The following is a 21,352-nucleotide window of genomic DNA, read 5'->3' on the forward strand; positions in this document are numbered from 1 at the left end:
GCGCTCTGGCCGGGATCTGTGCGGCCCAGCAAAACACTGACAGGTCAGTTTTCTGCGGCCGGAATTCAGTGAATTCAGCTCCGGCCGCTTTCTTCGCTGTGTGCTATGGTAAGCTCTGATGCGGGCGCACGCCCGAATCGGTGCCCGAATAAGGAACCTATCACATGGCTTGACCAATGAATAATTGCTGGATTCTTTGTGTGGCACTTTACTACCATAATTGTTGGACCATATCTATCCCCTAACATACAAGGAGATGTGCAGGAGAACAATGGCTTTTTATTTAAGATGCAATCAGCTAATGAGTGAGCGTTTGCTGACTGATTGCTGGAATCACATAGGGCAATACTGGCCTTTTCGAACATTAAATTACCTTGTATAATAGGGCGCTAAAGATCAGTTTGGTTCCCAGCAGCCAAACCCCATTGGTCAAGATGTGAATTATTGATATGCCATCACTTCTACTAGTGGGAAATTTCTCAAAGGGCAGAGTCATCGTGGGGTCATTGTGATATTCAATAATGTCAGAAACAACAACAGTGACATCCTTTCATTTATTTGAGGTGATTGTCATGAATAAACTAAAAACTGGATCCCAACATCACATTAAGGCTGGGTTCACACTGCGTATATTTCAGTCAGTATTGTGGTCCTCATATTGCAACCAAAACCAGGAGTGGATTAAAAACACAGAAAGGATCTGTTCACACAATGGTGAAATTGAGTGGATGGCCGCCATATAACAGTAAATAACGGCCATTATTTCAATATAACAGCAAATTGTTCTAAAATAACAGCAAATATTTGTAAATGGCAGCCATCCACTTAATTTCAACATTGTGTGAACAGAGCCTTTCTGTGTTCTTAATCCACTCCTGGTTTTGGTTGCAATACTGACTGAAATATACTGACTGAAATATACATATACGTGTGAACGCAGCCTAAAAATGTGTTTAGGTTGTTTCTGTACAACAAATATACAAGAAAGAAATAGGAACAGTCCTAGCTTTGCTTAGTTTTGTCTGGATAACTGCAGAGTCAGTCCATGAAAGTCAATAGCAACCATGAGGCTATCAGGGAAAAAGTGAAGAAGTAGAATGGAGCTTACCGAGCAGGACGATTACTTCAATCTACTAATTGGTTGGTTTCAGGGTCACTAATCGTTGTGATAGGTCTTGAGAGAAGAGGACTATCAGTTCTTTGAGAGATCAGATTACATGCTGCTTAAAGGGAATGTGTCACCTAAATTTTCTTTTCCTGATAAGAGTCAGATACTAAAAGTTGTTTTCTTCCATTTATTTTTTGTACATTGTTATAGGGGATGCCATCTTGCCTGGGCTGTTCTTAACAGCCCAATGACATGCTTTACAGCAAGGCTCATGGACATAGATGACAATAGACAGACTCTGTCCCCTTGAGATGAATGTGAAACATCATTGAGCATGCTCTGTGACCTTTAAAAAGGTTATACGGTTCAGGGAAGAAAGGTTTTCCTTTTCTTTAAAAAGGTTATTCCACAGGGAGCTGCTATTGTCTTGTACTGATGTTATCTATCTGCTGGTGTCACATGTTGTTGCAATACTGTACAGATCACTTTACAGCAGCCTTATCACCACAGACACAACAGGAAATCTCAGCTTAGTTTTTGCCCCAGTGGTGAGAATGAAAACTGCAAGATCTTAGGATTGTTTTGTAATATTGATAGAAAAACGAGAATTAGGAGAATTAGATTGTCACCAAAAATACTTTAAGAATGTGTTTACCTTAAAACATTATTATACAATAAGTCATTTTCTGATGACACATTCCCTTTAAAGAAATATATGGAAAGCGAATATGGAAGAGGAATTCAAAGTAAAGCAAAGAGGCAAAGAAGCTGCTTCAAAGCCCTAATAATCTCTGTTATATCACGTCCAAGTGCTTGACAGTCATTACTGCTCTATAATGTCCTCCATGCTGCAAACTGCTAAGGTGCACTATGGAGATATGGAGGGACAGTATTTCTTTTTCTATGTGTGTCCAGTGTAGAGATGCCATTCACAAGTTATATAATGGTCAAATAAAGTGCTACTCCTCACACACAGGGCACCATTAAAATATTTAGCATTCAAAATCCAAAATCATGCTTAGCTGTCTGCTTTGCCTATGAGAACATTAAAATTGCCACTTTGTAAAATTAATATGAATCATTATGATTTTTGAGGTTTTAATGGTCATGTAATACATAAAAAGCCAGTATAGGTAGAGTTGACATTCCTATCGGTGAGCCACCAAGTAACTTGGGTGCTTGAGTATGAGGTCTATTGGATAAGTCATCACCCTCAACTGGGCCACAAAGCCCCCATACACAGTGAAACAGAGCTGGAAGCAGACAGCTTCATACATCCTGCTGTGGCTGTTCTGGGTCACTGCAGCTCAGCTCCCATGGAATAAGGGCCTGTTCACACTGAGCAAAAGTGACAGAATTTCAAGCGGAGCCTGCACCACAGACACCACTTGAAATTCCACTTGTCCTTGATGCCACTTTTGCTCAGTGTGAATGGGCCCTAAATAAGAACTAAGCTGCAGTACCTAGAATGGCCACTACAAAGTGCATAGAGCTATCTGTTTTCTGCTCTGTTTAACTGTGATTGATGGCATTGCAGCGTGAATAGGCCAATTATTTCCCTCTTTAAGGGTGGTATTACACGGAACAATTATCATTTGAAAAATCGTTAAATCGTTCAGATTTGAATGATAATCTTTAAGTGTTATAACAGACAAAGATTATATGACCAACAAGAAATCGTTGGTCGTTTAATAGAAATTGGACCTATTTATATCGTTGATCGTTCGCAAATCGTTTATGTAATAAGACGTCATTCGGACGTTCGCAATAACAATCATAAGTAACGATCATCGTTCCGTGTAACCGCGTTGGGTGAACGATTTCAGGTCGTTTGCCATAGCGGTCGTTTGAGTTCGTTTATCGTTAATCGTTGATAGTCAAAAAATCGCTTCATGTAATAGTACCCTAAAAGACCCAGTGATCAACCAATAAAAGAATAAGCACTCAGTCATTAGGTGGATTTTGTTGCAGAATGTTGTTGCTGTGTATTTCACCCATTGTTTCTTTTCACAAACAGTAAGCCGAGCATTATAATAAAATAGGCTTTTGCTTCTAGGATTTACAACCTCTAACCTGCGTTTATAATCCAGTCTATCCAGGAAATTGCTGCCAGCTCCAGTTTTCCCTAGTTTGTTCTGCTATGTAAAGGCAAAATCTGATGCCTGACAATACATGTAATGCTATTATAGGTAGCCATGTAAAAAAAGGATCAGTCTCGATGACATGAGCATCCTAAGGGTGCATTCACACCTACAGGATCCGCAGCAGATAGATTTGATGCTGTGTGCAGTTAATTAAATAAAATCTGTTGCGGATCCGGTAAGTGTGAACGTACCCTTAAAGTATATTGACGGTTAACAAATAGGCTGCAGATTTTCAGCAGTGGCTTTCCTTGCAGAAAATCTGCAGCACTTACATTATCAGCAAAGTGAATGAGATTTTGAAAATGTCATTCATTCATTGCATACAAGAGTCTGCAGCATGAACCGACCTTTGTTGCATAGTGAAAATCTGCAGCAGGTCAGTTGTCACAGGGTCAATTTGAACTTACGGCACAAAAACACAATGAATGCACTATTTTTTTTTTTGCCGATCCCTTATACTCCTATAAAATTATAGACATGAGCGAAAACCTATTAAAGGGATTGTCCAGGCAGGAGTCTGTAAGGCTATGTTCACACAACGTAGCTTTTCATAAAAGTACGGCCGTTGTTGAAATCGGCAACTACGGCTGTACTTTTTGCAAAAAGATACATTGCCTTACTGTTCTATGGGACCCCAGCCGGAGCGTATACACATAGTATTTGCCCTGGCCCGGATCTTTCGCGGCACCGCAAACAACTGACATGTCAGTTTTCTGCAGCCGCTATTCATCGAATAGATCGAAAAGATCTGGCTGGATGATATTTTCAGAGACCGGCCATTCCATGACCTGGCCGAGTCACGGAACGGCCTGTCTCTTACGACGTGGGAACATGGCCTTAAGATGTATGCTCAGGAAGGGGATAAATGAAAAAAAAAAGTACTCACAATTATGTTTGAGTGGAATACCCCTTTAAGGATGCCATGCAGTAGCATCAGACATCCATAGGGCCCCATTGCAAGAAATGTAAACCATGCAGAATAAATATTTTTTCTGGTGGTCCTCTTATAGAAAAGTATAATACTGTACATAATCTGGGTGAATTGGTATCATGTAAAAGAACACGGTCATATGCTAAGAGTTACCTGGGATTGATGTGGATACAGTTGCTCTTTCCTGGGGTTGCTCTGTTTGCATTTAGAATTATTGGATTGACTATAAGCAGCTTTCCCTTCAGTGTATGAGTCTACAGCACCTGAACTATTGGTGAATCCAGGCTTTGTGAGGCAAAACAGGCCACCTGCCAGGCAACAAATAGCACAATATATACAGCCACGTCCAATGTTGACTTCCTGCCAATGCATCTAGCATGAGATGAGATTCTCAAGTATTAACCTTTTATTCACCAATCGTAACCCCGGACTCACATGTAGTATTGCTGCGCCATGCACCGCGATAAATGAGCGATTGCAATCTGTGTACAGTGCTGGGTGATATATTGTTTCTATACAATGATGAAACTCAGTAACAGTCAATGGTGTGTGATTTTGCCGGTAGTCCTGGAAACATTACAAGGCCACTACATTTTGGTTCTGACCACAAGGTGGACTGTGTTAGCTTTTATAAGAACATACCTGACTGACAAGAAGAATGGTAATGCATAGATGAAATTATTTATATTTTTCCGGGGGTGATAATAGAGGAACAATAGAGTATTCATTGAAACTGTCAGGTCCAAATAAATAACCAAGTGATATAAAATTACTAATTACATAATGAATTAGATAATATGTAGGTAAGGATCACGTTAGGAAGAGATGAAAAAGGCAATAAGGTCAAATGGGCAAAAAGATACCTGTCAGGAGGGCCGGCATCAGCACAGGGCTTACCCGGGACTTGTCAGGGCCCACAGCGCTTCTAGGGGCCCGGAGAGTGGCCTGGTGGTCTAATATTAAGCCTGATCACTGTAGTGCAGGGTAAGCGCTGAACATCAGAAGACACAGGAGACAGAGCGGGACCTGCACAGAGATTAAAAAAGGGTAAAGGACCTGATCAAATGACAGGACAGAGAGGAAGGAGAAGACTGAGCTGTAAGTGCTGTGTGTCTGTCAGTGTGTCAGTTAGTCAGTATCTGTGTCAGTCAGTGTAAGTCTGTCTATCTGTGTTTCAGTGTCAGTCAGTCTGTGTCAGTTTCAGCATCAGTCAGTCAGTGTCTGTTGGTCAGTGTCTGTGTCAATAATGTGTGTTTGTGTATGCTAGTGGTGTCTCAAGTGATCGTGCATAGTGTGTGGATGATGGTTGCATAGTGGATGGATGAGGGGCTCACTGAGGCTCTGTCGCCCGAGGGCCCAAAAAAAAACCTGGAGCCAGCCCTGCCTCTCAGATAGAACAAACAAGAAAATTACCCAGAAATGTGGCAACAAAATAAGACTAATAGATACTGTAGTATGGTAATGTAGTTCAAAAAATATAATCGTAAAAGTTTATTTAAAAGATTAATTAAATACATGAAAGTATAAAATGTCAACATAAGGTGCTCACGCTTATGGACGCATGTCTGCACCATGTCTGGGACATAGTGATCCGCAGTCAGGTCAGGGAGAGAGTGCGGCAGCAAAGTGATCCACTTCCCGCCTGCTCGCTTACATTGTTGGAATTAGCCAATGATACAGCCTGAGAGTGAGACCTGCTGTGATCAATAACTTTTGACATAGCTGATGACATGTCAAAAGTTATTTTTATTGACAGTGACTCCTTAACTGGTCTTGGTTTGTTGTGCAAATCAATTCTGCTCCCTGTCCTGCCCTTAAAAATAAGGAGGTTTTTTATACTTGATCATGGCGTCCATTGTTTCAAAACTTTCCACGCATACCTTCATACTGTAACAAATTCTTTAGTGTCACTAAACACTGTTAGTGTATTAGTTTTGCACACCCCTTGTATTTAGGGTTAGCCTGACCTAGCACAGTGTATAGCAGATCCTCCTATGAGCCCAGGCTGTGATAGAACACAACAGGAACCATAAGAGAGCTCCATTTGGAGCCGACTACAGAATCAGTCAATTGCTGTTAGATTCAATTTTTGATTCACAGCTACCTATTAGACCTTAAAGGGGATATCCCAGTGCTACACAAACATGACCACTTTCTTCCAGGGGATAACCCATTTAGAGGGGTACTCTGGTGAAAGAAAAATTGTTTCCAGATAAACCGGTGTCAGAAAGTTATACACATTTGTAGATGACTTCCATCAAGTTTTCCAGCAAAGGGCACTGTGTCAGACTGGAAACAATATACTACTTCCTGCAGGACATACAGCAGCTGATAACTACTGGAAGACTGAAAATATTGAGTAATCTACAAATCTGTATATCTTTCTGACACCAGTTGATTTGAATTTTTTTTCTCAAAACTACCCCTTTAGTAGTGGTTTATGCTCTAAAAACAATATTAAAAAAAAATATATATATATATAGAAAGATATAGAAATGAAAGTGGATGTTTACATTTGCTAGATTGGGACCTCTTAAAAAACCTTTTTTCTGATGGTCACAAGGTCCTCCCATCACCACTTCACTGCCCCATATATACTGATAACTATGTTGCATAGACATACTGTATAATCATATCCCAGATGCTGTTATATCTACTCCGGCTTCATTTCTCTAGCTCTTATTTGAATATATGCAAACAGTAAAGTCAGTACACTTCATCTCACATTACATGGCTCTGTAACTATGTTACCCGCTGTATAATAATCCAGGGCACTAAATTGACCTTTGATAATAAAAGTGATACAAGATACATCTTACTGCAGTCAAAATACAATCACAGTGACAAAAACAGCATACATTTACATGTGGCGCTGCCATTTTGAGGTTATTTCTGCTGCACCATTACTGTCCTGTGTGACTGGACCTTTTACTCTTTATTTAGTGTTAAATGTTATTAGGGCTGTGGGGGTAATGTTTCTCCTTAAAGGGGTACCCCAGCTAAAAAAAATCTTTCAAATGGTGTCAAAAAGTTATATAGATTTGTAATTTACTTCTATCAAGACTTTCAGTACTTAGCAGTTGCTGTATATCCTGCAGTAAGTGGCGTTTTGTTTCCAGTCTGACACAGTACTCTCTGCTGCCACCTCTGTCCATAGAAAATCTCCATAATAAACTTGTCCTGCTCTGGACAGTTCCTGTCATGGACAGAGGTGGCAGCAGAGAGCACTGTGTCAGACTGGAATGAATACACCACTTCCTGCAGGGCATACAGCAGCTCATAAGTAATGGAAGACTTGAGATTTTTAAATAGAAGAAATCTACAAATTTTGTATAACTTCTTGAAATCAGTTGATTTGAAAACAGTTTTTTCCCCGCTGAAGTACCCCTTTAAACTCTTATATTTTGAAATCAACTGGTTTAAGAAAGTTATACAAATTTGTATTTTACCTCTATTTAAAATATCAGTTCTCCCCCTACTTATCAGGAAATTGTGTTTTCTTTTCAGTCTGACATGTCAGGAACTGTCCAGAGAAGTAGCAAATCCCCATAGAAACCCCCTCCTGTTCTGAACAGTTTCTGACCTGGACAGAGGTGGCAGCAGCGAGCACAGTGTCAGACTGGAAAGAATACACCTCTTCCTGCAGGACATACAGCAGCTGATAACTACTGGAAGACTTGAGATTTTTAAATAGAATTAAATTACAAATCTATGCAACTTTCTGAAACCAGTTCATTTGAGTACCCCTTTAATGCATATCATTATTATTATTATTATTACTACTTAATTACATATTATGTAACCTTATGTAGACCATCAGACTAAAGCTATGTTCATTTGGTATATTTAAAATGTAAAATATTAACATTTTGCATAAAACACCTATAATATGCTTCCCATTGAATTACATTTTTGACACCATTTAATTTGAAAAAAAAAAAAAAAAAAAGTAAATAAAAATACTGGAGTACCCCTTTAATAAAACAAGTCATCATGTGGAGACTTATAGGCCATGCAGTACTCTCCTCCAGAATTGTGCTCTCTAGTGCGAACCTGTATTAGCTTTCCTTTAAGGCAATGCTCAGCTCCTAATTACCATTTAAGCCCCCCCAAAAAAAGGTTTTTCATCTGTAAACAACTTTTTAGGGGCTCTTTCTGTTTGTCAATACAGAGGTTTTGGTTGCTGGGTGTGAAGTGCTAAGGGGGGTGGGGGCAGAAAGTCATTTTGCCTTGCACTAGGGTATCTAAATACAGGGTTAGGGCAGAAAACTGAACCCCAGGTGAAAATCTTACATCCAGCTCTGTCCTGAGGGGTAAAGTGTGGCCTTCAGGGGACCTCCAAGTCGACATGTTGATACTTATAGTCCATACCATGGTCCACCATGGGAAGCTCCCTCCAATAGGTGGCAGCAGAGAGTGCAGCTCTTTTCTTTCTGGAGAAGATCTGTTCCACAGCCATGGGTTTGGTTGTTTCTTTTACTTTTATAGCATTTTGTTTTTTTTCTTCTTCATGTGAAAATATACACAACCTGTAAGGCCCCGTTCCCACTGAGGAAAGGTAGCGGAATTCCGCGACGGAATTGTCCGCCGCGGAATGCCGTTAGCCTCCCGCTCATAATGGGAGTCTATGGGAGGCGCGCGCTCTTGCTCTGTACGCGCTGAAGAATGAACATGTTCATTCTTCAGCGCGGACAGGGCAGGAGCGCGCGCCTCCCATAGACTCCCATTATGAGCGGGAGGCTAACGGCATTCCGCGGCGGACAATTCCGTCGCGGAATTCCGCTACCTTTCCTCAGTGGGAACGGGGCCTAATATGATGTTCACCATCAATAATGTAATTTTGTAAATTTCTTAAATCTTTGTTTTCAGTTACTCTGTCAAAATGAGTTCCCAACCATTCGCTAACATAAGTAGGAAGCCCGGCTTGCAAATATGGTCCATTGAGGTAAGAAACTCTTATTTTATATTATTTAGTTTAGTATTGCTCATTTTAGTTGTTTCTGAGTTATCTGTCCACTGAGTACCAGAAACATTTTGCCTGTTATGCCGTCATTGTGTGATGAGAATAATTTGCTTTTGTTGAACTTAAAGGGGAACACCAGAGAAAATAAAATGTTGTTTGTTTGTTGTTTACATCCACTTGCACCAGAAAGTTGCATATTGCATATTTGTAAGTTGCTTCTATTATAAAATGTTAAGTCACCCAGTAGTTATCAGCTGCTGCATGTCCAGCAGGAAGTTCTGTATTCTTTTCAGTCTGACACAGTGCTCTCTGCTGCCACCTCTGTCCATGTCAGGAACTGTCCAAAGCAGGAAAAGTTTTCTATAGGGATTTGCTACGGCTCTGGACAGTTCCTGTCATAGACAGAGGTGGCAGCAGAGAGCACTGTGTCAGTCTAGAAAGAATACACCACTTCCTGTAGGATATAGAGCAGCTGATAAGTAAAGGAAGACTTGAGATTTTTAAATAGAAGTAAATTACCAATCTGTATAACTTTCTGACACCAGTTGATTTGAAAACAATTTTTTTTCTTCAGAGTACCCCTTTAATGTAACTTGAATAGGACAGGCTAAGGTAATTAGATTTAGCAATGGAGCCCTAGGGCTTTGTGTTACACTTTTTCAGGTCAAAGTTTGTCCCTAAAAACCATAAAGGAACAGTGTGAGGGTTATCACTACTATAGTACTAGATTTTGTATAGAATAATATACTTTGTTGTCCAATGCCTGTAGTTGATTAATTATACTTCTCTCCATGCTTGAAGAGCACAACAGCTCTTAAACCAAAGCAATGCTCTTAAACCAAGTCACAATTTTTTTAAATTGTGAGCTCTTAAACCAAAACGCTCCTAAACCAAGTAACTCTTAAACCAAGGTACCACTGTATATATAAATGTACCATGGAGCTCAAATCTCCAGGTCCAAAACTTTTTTTTTTTTTTTTTTAGTAAGAAGTTGGATTTTTTTATGTCTGTTGTATATTTCATGGGGCACCTTGGACTCCTGTTATATCATCTGAAATAGCAGTGAAAGAGTTTTTTCTGATATACACAATGGGAATCTAGAATTTGCATTGATGTGTCAACAGCGTGTGGTTACAGCCAGCTGAAAAGCTATTATCACGTGTCAGGCTGCACAGCTCTGTTTATACGGCCTTTATGTAGAGGAGAATGTCACTGCCTTTGTAGACACCTGGCCTGATTAATATGTTAGATAGATAGATAGATAGATAGATAGATAGATAGATAGATAGATAGGAGATAGATAGATAGATAGATAGATAGATAGATAGATAGATAGATAGATAGATAGATAGATAGATAGATTTTTAACAGTTTGCAATATATTTGTATTTTTCTTGCATATCAGCCTATAGACAGAGACCTAACCCTGGGACTCTCCCAGTATTGTGCATGTAGTCATCACACATTAGTCATACACAATAGCCATCTATCACTGACAGCAGTATTTTATGTGTATGTCCAGGGCCGTATTTACAGCTCATGTTGCCCTAGGCACTAGGACTGAATACAACCCAGTAAGACATGTCCAAAAGCATAAGATCTTTTTTCATGTAGATATCCCGAAAAAATCTGCATGTGTTATATATACTCTATACACAGAAAGTGGTGAAATGACCAATTACTAATCCAAAACATAATACCGAACACTTCATTTATTTGCGTCTGCGTACTCGGAATTGGTGGGCGTTGTGCTGGTCAGCTTAACCCCTAGCCTATAGATTGGGGATAACAAGTTGACATGGAAATAAACCAGTGCTAACCCCCCTCAACACTGCGGCCCTAGGCTGGGGCCCTCTGGTGCCTAGTAGCAAATACAGCAATGTTTATATCATAACTAACTCCTTTCATCTATGCCACACTGTGATGCCAAGTGAAGAAATGTAAGCCAACAACTAATGCTAACAGTAATAGCACAACACAAAATTGCCCACAGCATTGTTTTAGCCTCACACGTGTACCTATAATATTATGTCAGCTACAAAATAGTGACTGTTAAATAATCCCAATGTTGTATCCATAAAATATTTGCTGCCATTACAGCAGACACTTTTAGTGTTCAGTTAAAGGGGTTGTTCACCCCAAAAATATTTCTTTCAAATCAACTGGTTCCAGCAAGTTCCAGAGATTTGTAATTTACTTCTATTTATTTATGGCATGTATGGCATCTATATCTCATGTACGGTATCATTTATAGGAGACATGTATCCTTTATTATTTACAGTGTTATGGGGCATTTAATACATTTGTTACACCTGATCTAGCCACTGTAGCCATACTAAAACTTTATACATATGTTGCAATATAGTCTTTCAAGTCTTTTTGATGCCTGAGACAAAAAATAAAATACCCTCCACCGGACACACAGCAACCGGACCTTGGTTAGAACTGATGTGAGGTGCAGAGGTACTCATGTATAGTATGGTCTCAGTTATCTCAACTGATCGCCTTCTGTGTCGAGTTTCCATCCTGATTGGTAGTATGAGTACCGGGCCATTGTCTCTGGGGGTAGATAGCTAGTAGTTTCCTTCCTACTCAGCTGAGCAAAAGTCAGTAGAGAGCGGCTATCTTGCACTGTGCTCTACTGCGGTACAGTCCTTTTGGTCTTTCTTACTCCACGGATCCACGGTGTAGGCAAGGGGGGTTGCTCCCTTATCGTCAGCTACCCTGGGGGTTAAGTCTAGCAACACATAGTTGGGGTTACTACTAGCTCTGGAGAAAAGGTGTGTTCTCTTTCTTATCTAGCTTCCAACTAACAAACAGAGAAAGTGAAGTGTATAAGAGAAAGGGTTTGTGTAGCTAAACCTGATCTTGACTACAGTTGTGCTCTGGGAGAGTGTGACACCTAGTGGTTGGAGTAAGGCATAGCAGTTAACTGCACTAACTGTGACACTGAATAGAGACACTTTTACCTCTATTCTACATAGTGGGACACTACATACAGATGAGGAGTATGCCGCTGCCAGACAGCTCTGATGGTGGATTATTTGAGAACAGAAGGATCAGGCAGATGACCTCTAACATGACTGATCCTTCTCTTTCCTGACATCATCTGTCAGGGAAGAGTTGGGAGCAATGTTCAAGTATCTGCTATTAGTTTTCTATTGCCTCTAACATTTCTTATGGCATTTACATTGTACTTATGTTTATTATTGTTCTCTTTGAACTCTTTTTAGAAAATGCAAATGGTTCCCCTTCCCGAAAAAGCCTATGGGAGTTTCTTCGAAGGTGACTGCTACATTATTTTATTTGTAAGTATACATCATAATAACAATGGGCAACACTTCATGGGTGTGTTTCTTAAACTGTGTATGTCCTGGTAACGTCACAGCTATTGAAGGGGAAAGACTAACGAAAACATTGAGCAGACACCTTCAGGCTATCGGTACAGGAGACAGGTGTTTTATCATGTGTGGGATTTACACATGGAAACTCCCAAAGCCGCACAGCTGCCATGTTATTCCAGTGCAAGAGAAGCAGCGCACAACAGAATTCATATAAAACTACACTGATCACAAAGCAATGGTGACTCCTATTCCCATTAAACATTCCCTTAAATAAGTTGTTTGATATAAACAAACTTTGTCCTATTTTAACCAACTTTGTCAAGATTTTAACCAATATGAATGTAATGCTTCAGGATTACCTGCAAGTCAGCAGAGGGAGCTGCCTCTGATGCATACAACAACTTGAAAGTTGCTGCTGGGGGCCCAAGTTTCCATTTATAAAAGCCCAAATGCATAGGTTAATCATAACATCGAAAAAAAAAAAAAAAAAAACAACTATGGACAGATGGACAGACTTGACACAAACCATAAAAATCTATGGGAGTTACAGAGTATGGAATATTATGGGTAGTGCCTCCATATCACCACCTGGTGGTCACCGCTGTCCTTGCAGTTTGTTTTTACTTTTCCTCTTTTGGATCTGGGTATTCCACATGGATATACTCAATTCCACACATAACACAAGGTTAAATATTTCTGTTTTTCACCTACCTTTATTGTGCAACCCTTTAAACGTATGTACATAGAATGTAGAAGAATCTGAAGGTGAAAATTATTTCTTAATTCATGTATATTAGTCTTGTACATGTGATCTCTGACTGATGTTGAAAGAGTAAGGGTGAAGGGAAGGACAGAATGTGCCTGTTTGTTTACTAATGGTGAAAAAGGATCCTCATAGAACTAAGCTGAATCAGGGTGAAATGCACAGGATCTGCGAACATTGCGGTGCTCCACTGTTATGTATGCAGCATAAACTACACCTGTCAGTGAAATAACATGAAAAATACTAAATATGCATTTTGCACTGTGTACATTAGGCACACATTAAAGTAACTGCTGGGATGCTACACGGTATATTTTCTTTTACCATGTGACCCTATGTATCATGCATACAGAGGGTCTGCAGTACATAAATTGAAGCAAAGATTTCCAGTTTCTCTACCACAATTTCACTGGACCTAATGGATCCTGTTCTCCAATAGGCGTGCACAAATAACACATACTTTCGCACACTGTAGTGAGAACCAGGCAGCACACGACTCAAGCTTATCATCGCTTTTGGGGTGGCATGGTGTGACACGAGGACAGAGAGGGGCAGTCAGATTAAGGAGTACCTCATGTTATGAGAGGTTTCTGATTCTCATTTTTTTTATAATTTTTTAGTAAAATGTGTTTATTAGGCTTGGAGTTATAGCCAATTTCTTCAGCAAGTGCCATGTATTTGCATTTGTAGTTGCACCCTGTATTGGACATGCTGTATTTGCACTTGTATTTGCACTTATATTTGCACCCTGTATTGGACACCCTGTGTGTGCAGAAAATCTGAATCCTCAATATTCCACTGTTCCATAGATCAAGCAATTGTCCAGTGGCATGTCTAGTGACCTCCACTACTGGATAGGGAAGGACTCGACTCAGGATGAACAAGGAGCTGCCGCAATGTACACAACCCAGCTGGACGAGGCTCTAGGAGGAAGCCCCATACAACACAGAGAGGTGCAGGGCTATGAATCCGCCACCTTCAAAAGTTACTTCAAGAACGGTGTTATGTAAGTGGGATTTATATTCTGTTACCTGTTCCTGTAACCTGAATATTTACTATTGCCTATAATCCTTGAAAGACAATGCAAATTACCAATCTGTAGCATATAAGCAGGTGACATGATGTTCTGTTCTCTAGTTTAACTTGTTGCCATATAATATAACTATAGACTATCTTTAGATATTCACAGACTTCCTACTTTCAGTGTCGGCAGCGTGTAGCTCAAGAAGGATACCGTGTGTGGTGAACTGGCCTTGCAGGTATATAAGGTGTCCGATCTGCACACATATCCATTGTAGCTGTCATGGGTATAAGAAGTGATTTACCAGAGTTGCATAAAGGAATGACTCTTGCCTTTCGAGCAAGGGGGGCAGTATTTCTCAAACTGTGCACTTCGTGAATGGTTCGCTGCTGCTGTGGTGAGAATGGACCAATGGTACCAATACAAATAATCAACGTGGAAACTGCGGAGCACTGTGTGCCATTGATGTGAGAGGGAAACATTGGCTTTAAAGGTGCACATGGGCTGAATGATAGACTACAGTGGAGCAGCTCACCACCAAAATGATCCAGTTCAGTAAACCCTACTGTTAATGGGGTTTGGAAGCAGATGGAAGATCACTGTACTCCTGCTAACTGAGTTGCATTGCCAGAAAAGGCTTTGGTTTTCATGGCAGTATCGGAATTGGACTTCTGCAAACTCATCCATGTGGAAGAAACGTTCAACAGATTTGAGTATGGCTCCATCTTTCCAGATCATGTACATCCATATGTGCCAATTGCCTTCCCTAGGATGTATGGGATCTTTCAGCAACACAACACCTGACTACAAATGTCCAACATTGATTGGAAGAGTATGACCAAGAGTTCTTCACGTCCCTAATTCCCCAGACTTGAACCCAATGGAGCATCTGTGGAATCACCTTGACCATCACTTTTGCTCTATGTAGGGTGCACTGTAGTCATGCTGACTCCAGACACCTGTGACAACCTACCAGGACCTTACTGAGTGACTCCCAGCCCATCTAGCTGCTGTCCAAGCTGCACACAGCGAGTACTTTGGATAGTAGCTGGTGGTCGTAATGTGACTATAATGTATGTGTATGGAAATACAATGTCCCTTTGGCATAAATGGATCAATATATGTCATTGTCTACACTTTATTCAATCATGTCATATATGTCATACATGTCATACATGTCATATATGTCATACACAATGGGAGGCAGTGGTAGACAAATGCAACAGTATAAGTATACAGTCTGGGCTATATGTTCATTGCCATTTCAAATGCATCCAGCCAAATTTACTGCATGATCACACTGTGAAATTAACCTCAGTAGATTCCTTATGTTTTATATAAATATATATATATACTTTTACATGAAGAGGAAAAAATCGATGACATCAGCAAGACAAGGGGGCTTTAACCCTAAAAAGCTAAAAAGTTAACAGAGTAAGCGATAGTGTGTAGAAGGAACAGAAAGTCTGCTGTGTATCAATGTGTATACTGAATCATTAAGTAGATTTATTGGACCTTTTTTTTATTGCTGGCCTATCCTCAGCACAGCTTATCAATATCTGATTGGTTGGGATCCAACACCCTGCACCCATGCTTTTTTTTTAGTTGCGTGCCAAAACTGTGTCACCCACACATACAGAAAAAGCAAAATGGCTCCATACATTGGCCTAAATTTATGAAAACAACCTGATTAGATGTGTTAGTGTAACACATGCCAGTAGCTCTTTACACTGTGTAGTCTAAAAAAACTTTTTTCATTTTAGTTTATGTTGACATTTTTTTCATTACAAATCATGTAATTCTTTTATCATGTGATTCCAGAATTCCTCTTGACTCTCACCTAACATTCGTCCACAGTGCTTTTGAGCCAACGTTATGTGCCAATTTTGGCATTTTAATTGGTGTTCAATAACTGAGGCCTGAACGATCATTCGGCTGTCAGTTATCTCTCCCTCTCACTGCCTGTACTCCACATACACGGGAATGTTCCACACAGGCAATTGTTTCTGTGCCATCTATGGGGAGGGGTAAGCTGCAGTGAGAGAGCTCTGACTGAGGCTTATCTCTCCCAAAACAAAGGGGTCACACAGTAATGTTCCATCACGCTCAACCCCTATCACCACTGACATTATCTGTTGGTGGATGGTTGGGAGAGCCCCATACACAGTATAAGGACGTGCCTGCGAGCTGCAGGTAAGGCCATCAAAAGTTTTAAATGATTGATGACTAGAGATAAGCAAACCTCAAGCACACTCGTATTCATCCGAAAAATAGCGGACGGTATTTGATTACCGGTGGTTGAAGAAGTTGGATGCAGCCCTAAGACTCCCTGGAAAACATGAATACAGCCACAGACCATAGGCTTTATTCATGTTTTCCAGGACCTCCCTAAAGCTGCATCCAACTTCTTCAACCTCCGGTAATCAAATGTCACACGCTTGGGTTCAGCCGAATCAGAATGTGCTTGAGGTTTCCTTATCTCTAATGGGACCTTAAGTCAAAAATTATTATTAGCATTCTTTTTCCGATACTATTCTAGGGATTCTGATGATTGTATCTTTAGTCTGAGGTCTCTGCTTTATGTCTCACACCAGATACAAGAAAGGAGGAGTCGCCTCAGGGTTCAAACATGTGGAGACAAATATGTACAACATACGTCGCCTACTTCATGTGAAAGGAAGGAAACATGTCACGGCCACAGAGGTATGTGTGTATGTGTGTGTATGTGCGTGTGAGGTTGGGTGCAGTTTGGCCTGAAGTCTCATATGAGACTCTCCTGTCTTAAAAGTTAGAAGAACAGTATCACAGTTACATTGGCTTTTACAATTAATGTAAACTATTACTAAAAATATAAAAATATTATTACATTGACTTGTATACTCCCTGTGCTGGTTATAGTGAGTGTACCAGTTTAATCCACATATTAAGCTTTTTATAGGCCTATATGGGCAATGCTGCGCTGTTTACGCTGGTGTGTGTTTTTCTCAATCAACTGTCGAATTCCCAAGATCTGTGCTGCTTTGTAATATGCAAATTAGGTCACTTTTTGCATTGGAAGCGGGCCCAGTGCCCCCAGTGCACCATTATCCCCTCCCCTGGGCAAGAATGGATTAAGGGTACCATGGGCCCTGGGCTAACCATGCCCCCTCTAACCCTACCCTCACCCCACTAACCACACCCCAACTAACCCTGCCCACTACAACTATCAAAATATCCTGAGGGCTGCACACTGTCAGTAAATGCTGGGAGTTGTAGTCACCATACTATCACACTGTTATTGACCAAATACAGTAAACCAAGACCAATATTACTAATAATGTGTGTGTGTGTGTGTGTGTGTGTGTGTGTGTGTGTGTGTGTGTGTGAAACAAATATTGTCAACACCACCATATCATTACTAAATAACATCCAGTAAACCAAAACCAATAATACCAGCAATAAGATCAATTATGCTATACAATAACTATCACCACCACACAGTGTATAAGACTATCATACTATTACCACATAGCATCCAGTATACCAAGACCAATAATACCAGCAATAAGACCAATAGTACCGTATAAGAAACGCTCATACATTATACTTGTCTTTTGTGCATCCATAAAGTAGTTAGGCATCTCTCTACAGGTAGTATCCACCTTGTAATCTCCCCAGTAGGTAGTATGCTCCAGTAGCTATTCACCCTGGATTTTACCTCCCATGCCCCAGTAGATAGTATCCACCATCTCAGGCATCCCCCTGTAAGTAATTCTCCCCTCCTCAATACGAATTATCCCCCATTAACTGATGTAGTAGGCATCGCCCTGTAGGTAATCTCTCAGTAAGTAGCTGTAGGCACACACATTGGCACCATCACAAATATTGTTCCATTCTGTTCAAAATACTTGACTAAACTTCTTTGTAGCAATAACCTTTTGAGTGTGTTTATCTACTCGGCGGGGGATAGACTACAGTATCTTGTTTGTTTTACTAAAGGCACCATTCTGGATCTGTAACAATGCATTGTGTGTGCAATCTGTTTCAAAGTATTTGAATGAAGAGGAATGCTTTACTTCTCTAAACATGACATTAAGGAGTGTGTACCCCTGCTCTCGGCCACTGCCAATAACTATTAGTTTGGGTGAAGTAGCTGGTAAGAGTTGGAGTAGTTCCTTAAAAAATTGGAGAAGCCAAGCAATAGGGATCTCTATTATGTTTTCCTATCAAATGCTGAGTGACCCGGTCGGAAAAGATACCAGCAAACCTGAAAGCCTAGTTTCCACATTAAAGGGGTAGTGCGGCGCTCAGAAATTATTCACAGAATAACGCACATTACAAAGTTATACAACTTTGTAATGTATGTTATGTCTGTGAATCGCCCCGTTCCCCGTGTCCCACCACCCCCACCCATGTACCCGGAAGTGTTGGTGCATTATACATTACCTGATCTGTGTTGAGGGCCATCCGCCATCTTGTGCCAAACGTCATCTTCGGACGGACGGACGAGTCGCTGCCGCCCGTCCCCCCTCCGCCGCGTCACAACTGTGCTCAGCCGCGATTGGCTGAGCACAGTTATGCTCAGCCAATCGCGGCTGAGCATCGGATGACGCTGCAGAGGGGGGACGGCATTCGGGACAGTCGGAGCTGTTCGCCGTCCGCCCGAAGAAGACGTCACTCGCTGAAGATCGGAGACTGGTGTCGGCACGTGACAGGTGAGTGTAGCGCACCACACTTTCGGGTACACGGGTGGGGGTGGTGGGACACGGGGAAGGGGGCCATTCACAGACATAACATTCATTACAAAGTTGTATAACTTTGTAATGTGTGTTAGTCTGTGAATAATTCTTTACCGCCGCACTACCCCTTTAACTAACAACTATCCATGTCAATAGGCATTAGGTCACAATTGCAATTTTTTTTTTTTTTATAGTTGTGGATGTATTCCAAGTTCAATGCGGTGTCCTGCAATAGTCAGTCTAGTCTGCTGCAATGCGATATAACGCAAGTTTCTCTCCAAATACTATTAAAGGTGTTATCCAGGATTTGAAAAAACACAGCTTTTTTTTCTTGTAAAACAGCGCCACCCCCTGTTCTGTGGTTGTGTGTGGTGTTGCAATTCAGCTCCATTCACTTCAAAAACACACCCTAACTGAGGTAAAGAGTGGTGCTGGAAGAAAGTAGCCATGTTTTTCTAAGACTGGATAATCCCTTTAAGTCAACTCAGAGCAGCACTGAGCAAGATCTAAGGGCAATGAAGAAAAGAAACATTGCTTGATAAATATAGTTCCCTACACAAAAGCTTCTTACAATGCAGTTATATACTTATAAAGGTTTCTCCTTTAACAATGACATAACTGACTCACGTCAGTGTAAAATATTATTTTTGTCTCTTATAGGTGGATCTGTCCTGGAACAGCTTTAACAAAGGGGATGTTTTCCTTCTTGACCTTGGCAAAGTTATCATCCAGTGGAACGGGCCAGAAAGCAACAAAACTGAGAGGTTACGGGTATGTGAATGAGGAGGACAGAGCGTTGTATTCAAGGAAGGAACATTGGTTTGTAGACCAAACAATCCTTCTGGGGAAGTTTCTGGCTTGGCTTATTAAATCTCCAGTCATGTTTTGAGGCTTCTTAAAGGAGCACAAACATTAAGGTGAAGGGAAAGATTGTTTTTTAAAGTTAACAGCAGAGTGTGTTTTTTCCTGCACACATCTATTTAGCTGTCTATCTTTTCACTTTCCAGGCCTGCACCATGGCTCAGGGTATAAGAGATGATGAGCGAGGAGGAAGAGCGCAGATTGGCGTCATAGACAATGAACGTGATTCCCCTGACTTGATGCAGATAATGACGGCTGTGCTCGGACCCAGAACCGGTGAACTGAAGGACCCTATTCCTGATGAGAAAGCAGATGAACAGCAAAAAGCAAATGTCAGGCTATACCAGTAAGTCAGAACTGCAACTTAATCTGGAGCTCTAAACTGCTTACATAGAAATTCCCTAAAGATGTAAAGGGAAGCTGTCAACCTTTAAAATGCTATGTTTTTTATTGGTATGATGTATAATGTTATAGCTTAAGTATAACTTTATGGAAGTACCCCTTTAAGTAAGTAATTCCCATTATAGGAAATATTATATGAAAAATAAAATAACAAAAGATTTGTCTCTGATCAGTAAAATAAAGTGATATATTTCCAGTCTAAAAACAATGTCAATTTTAGAGCACCATCTACAGGTTTATAAGTACTAATATTCCATATTATGTCCACCTTCCTCAATTTCCTAATCTATTGCACATATTTGTCAGGCATCGGATTAGGGACGTTATACTGTATGTCTCAAGCCCAATGACACACTTGTTTTTAAAAGAAAGAGAATGATATAAACTTTATTCAGCCTTCCAAGCCCATATAATATATTTAATTGGTCCATGGTGGAGAAGAAACAGAATACTGAGGCGGCCTATACATTTAGGGTACATTAATGGGAACCAGGTTTGCCCGTTCTTACCTATTGAATGATGTTGTTTCATTCTATATGTGAATTGTTTCCTAACTTCCATGCAGCGAATTTTGGGTAAGCCAGTGGTAGCCCACAGGGAGGTATATGACCCCTATATACCTTATAGTTGTACTTAGTGTTCTGCCTTCATGGCTGACTTGGATGACATACAGAAGCACACTACAGTCGGCAATGTGCCATCTTAGAATGTCTGAATGTCGACTTACTTGTATTTAAAAGCAATCAATAAGGACGTTTTTAGGTTTAGTTTCTCTTTAACTGGAGTCACCCTTACATTTCAAAACCCCTCCCTGGTAATGTTGGGTACAGCATTTGGATGCATCTCCTGGTATTCTAAATAAATTAAAATCCCTGCAACAGGGGCCGAGCCACAGAGATAAAAAGACATGCTTCTTCCTCCCACCACCAAGAATACTGGGAACTTCATACAAAGCGCAGTACAAAGGGTGCCAATAGGTGGAGGCTGCATGACTACGTTCCACTACAGATCCACTCCTATGGCACCTTACATTAAAAACCATATGACATGACTGGTTCCCTTTAAATCACTATTTGTTCTGATTTGACCCCATTATT

At 40.6% G+C, this 21,352-nt stretch overlaps 1 protein-coding gene across 3 annotated transcripts in view; it reads left to right on the forward strand.

Annotated features, from left to right (window-relative positions):
• The window catches only part of VILL (villin like), a 50,571-nt gene that overhangs the window by 15,354 nt on the left and 13,865 nt on the right, over positions 1-21,352 (forward strand). For all 3 annotated transcript variants that reach the window (XM_069958820.1, XM_069958821.1, XM_069958822.1), the window contains exons 2-7: positions 9,053-9,128; positions 12,380-12,454; positions 14,063-14,259; positions 16,869-16,977; positions 19,653-19,763; positions 20,000-20,199. In XM_069958820.1, the coding sequence (XP_069814921.1) occupies positions 9,053-9,128; positions 12,380-12,454; positions 14,063-14,259; positions 16,869-16,977; positions 19,653-19,763; positions 20,000-20,199 (768 nt within the window). The remainder of the gene's footprint in view (positions 1-9,052; positions 9,129-12,379; positions 12,455-14,062; positions 14,260-16,868; positions 16,978-19,652; positions 19,764-19,999; positions 20,200-21,352) is intronic.

The sequence above is a fragment of the Dendropsophus ebraccatus genome, chromosome 2, assembly GCF_027789765.1.
Source record: "Dendropsophus ebraccatus isolate aDenEbr1 chromosome 2, aDenEbr1.pat, whole genome shotgun sequence".
Taxonomy (NCBI): domain Eukaryota; kingdom Metazoa; phylum Chordata; class Amphibia; order Anura; family Hylidae; genus Dendropsophus; species Dendropsophus ebraccatus.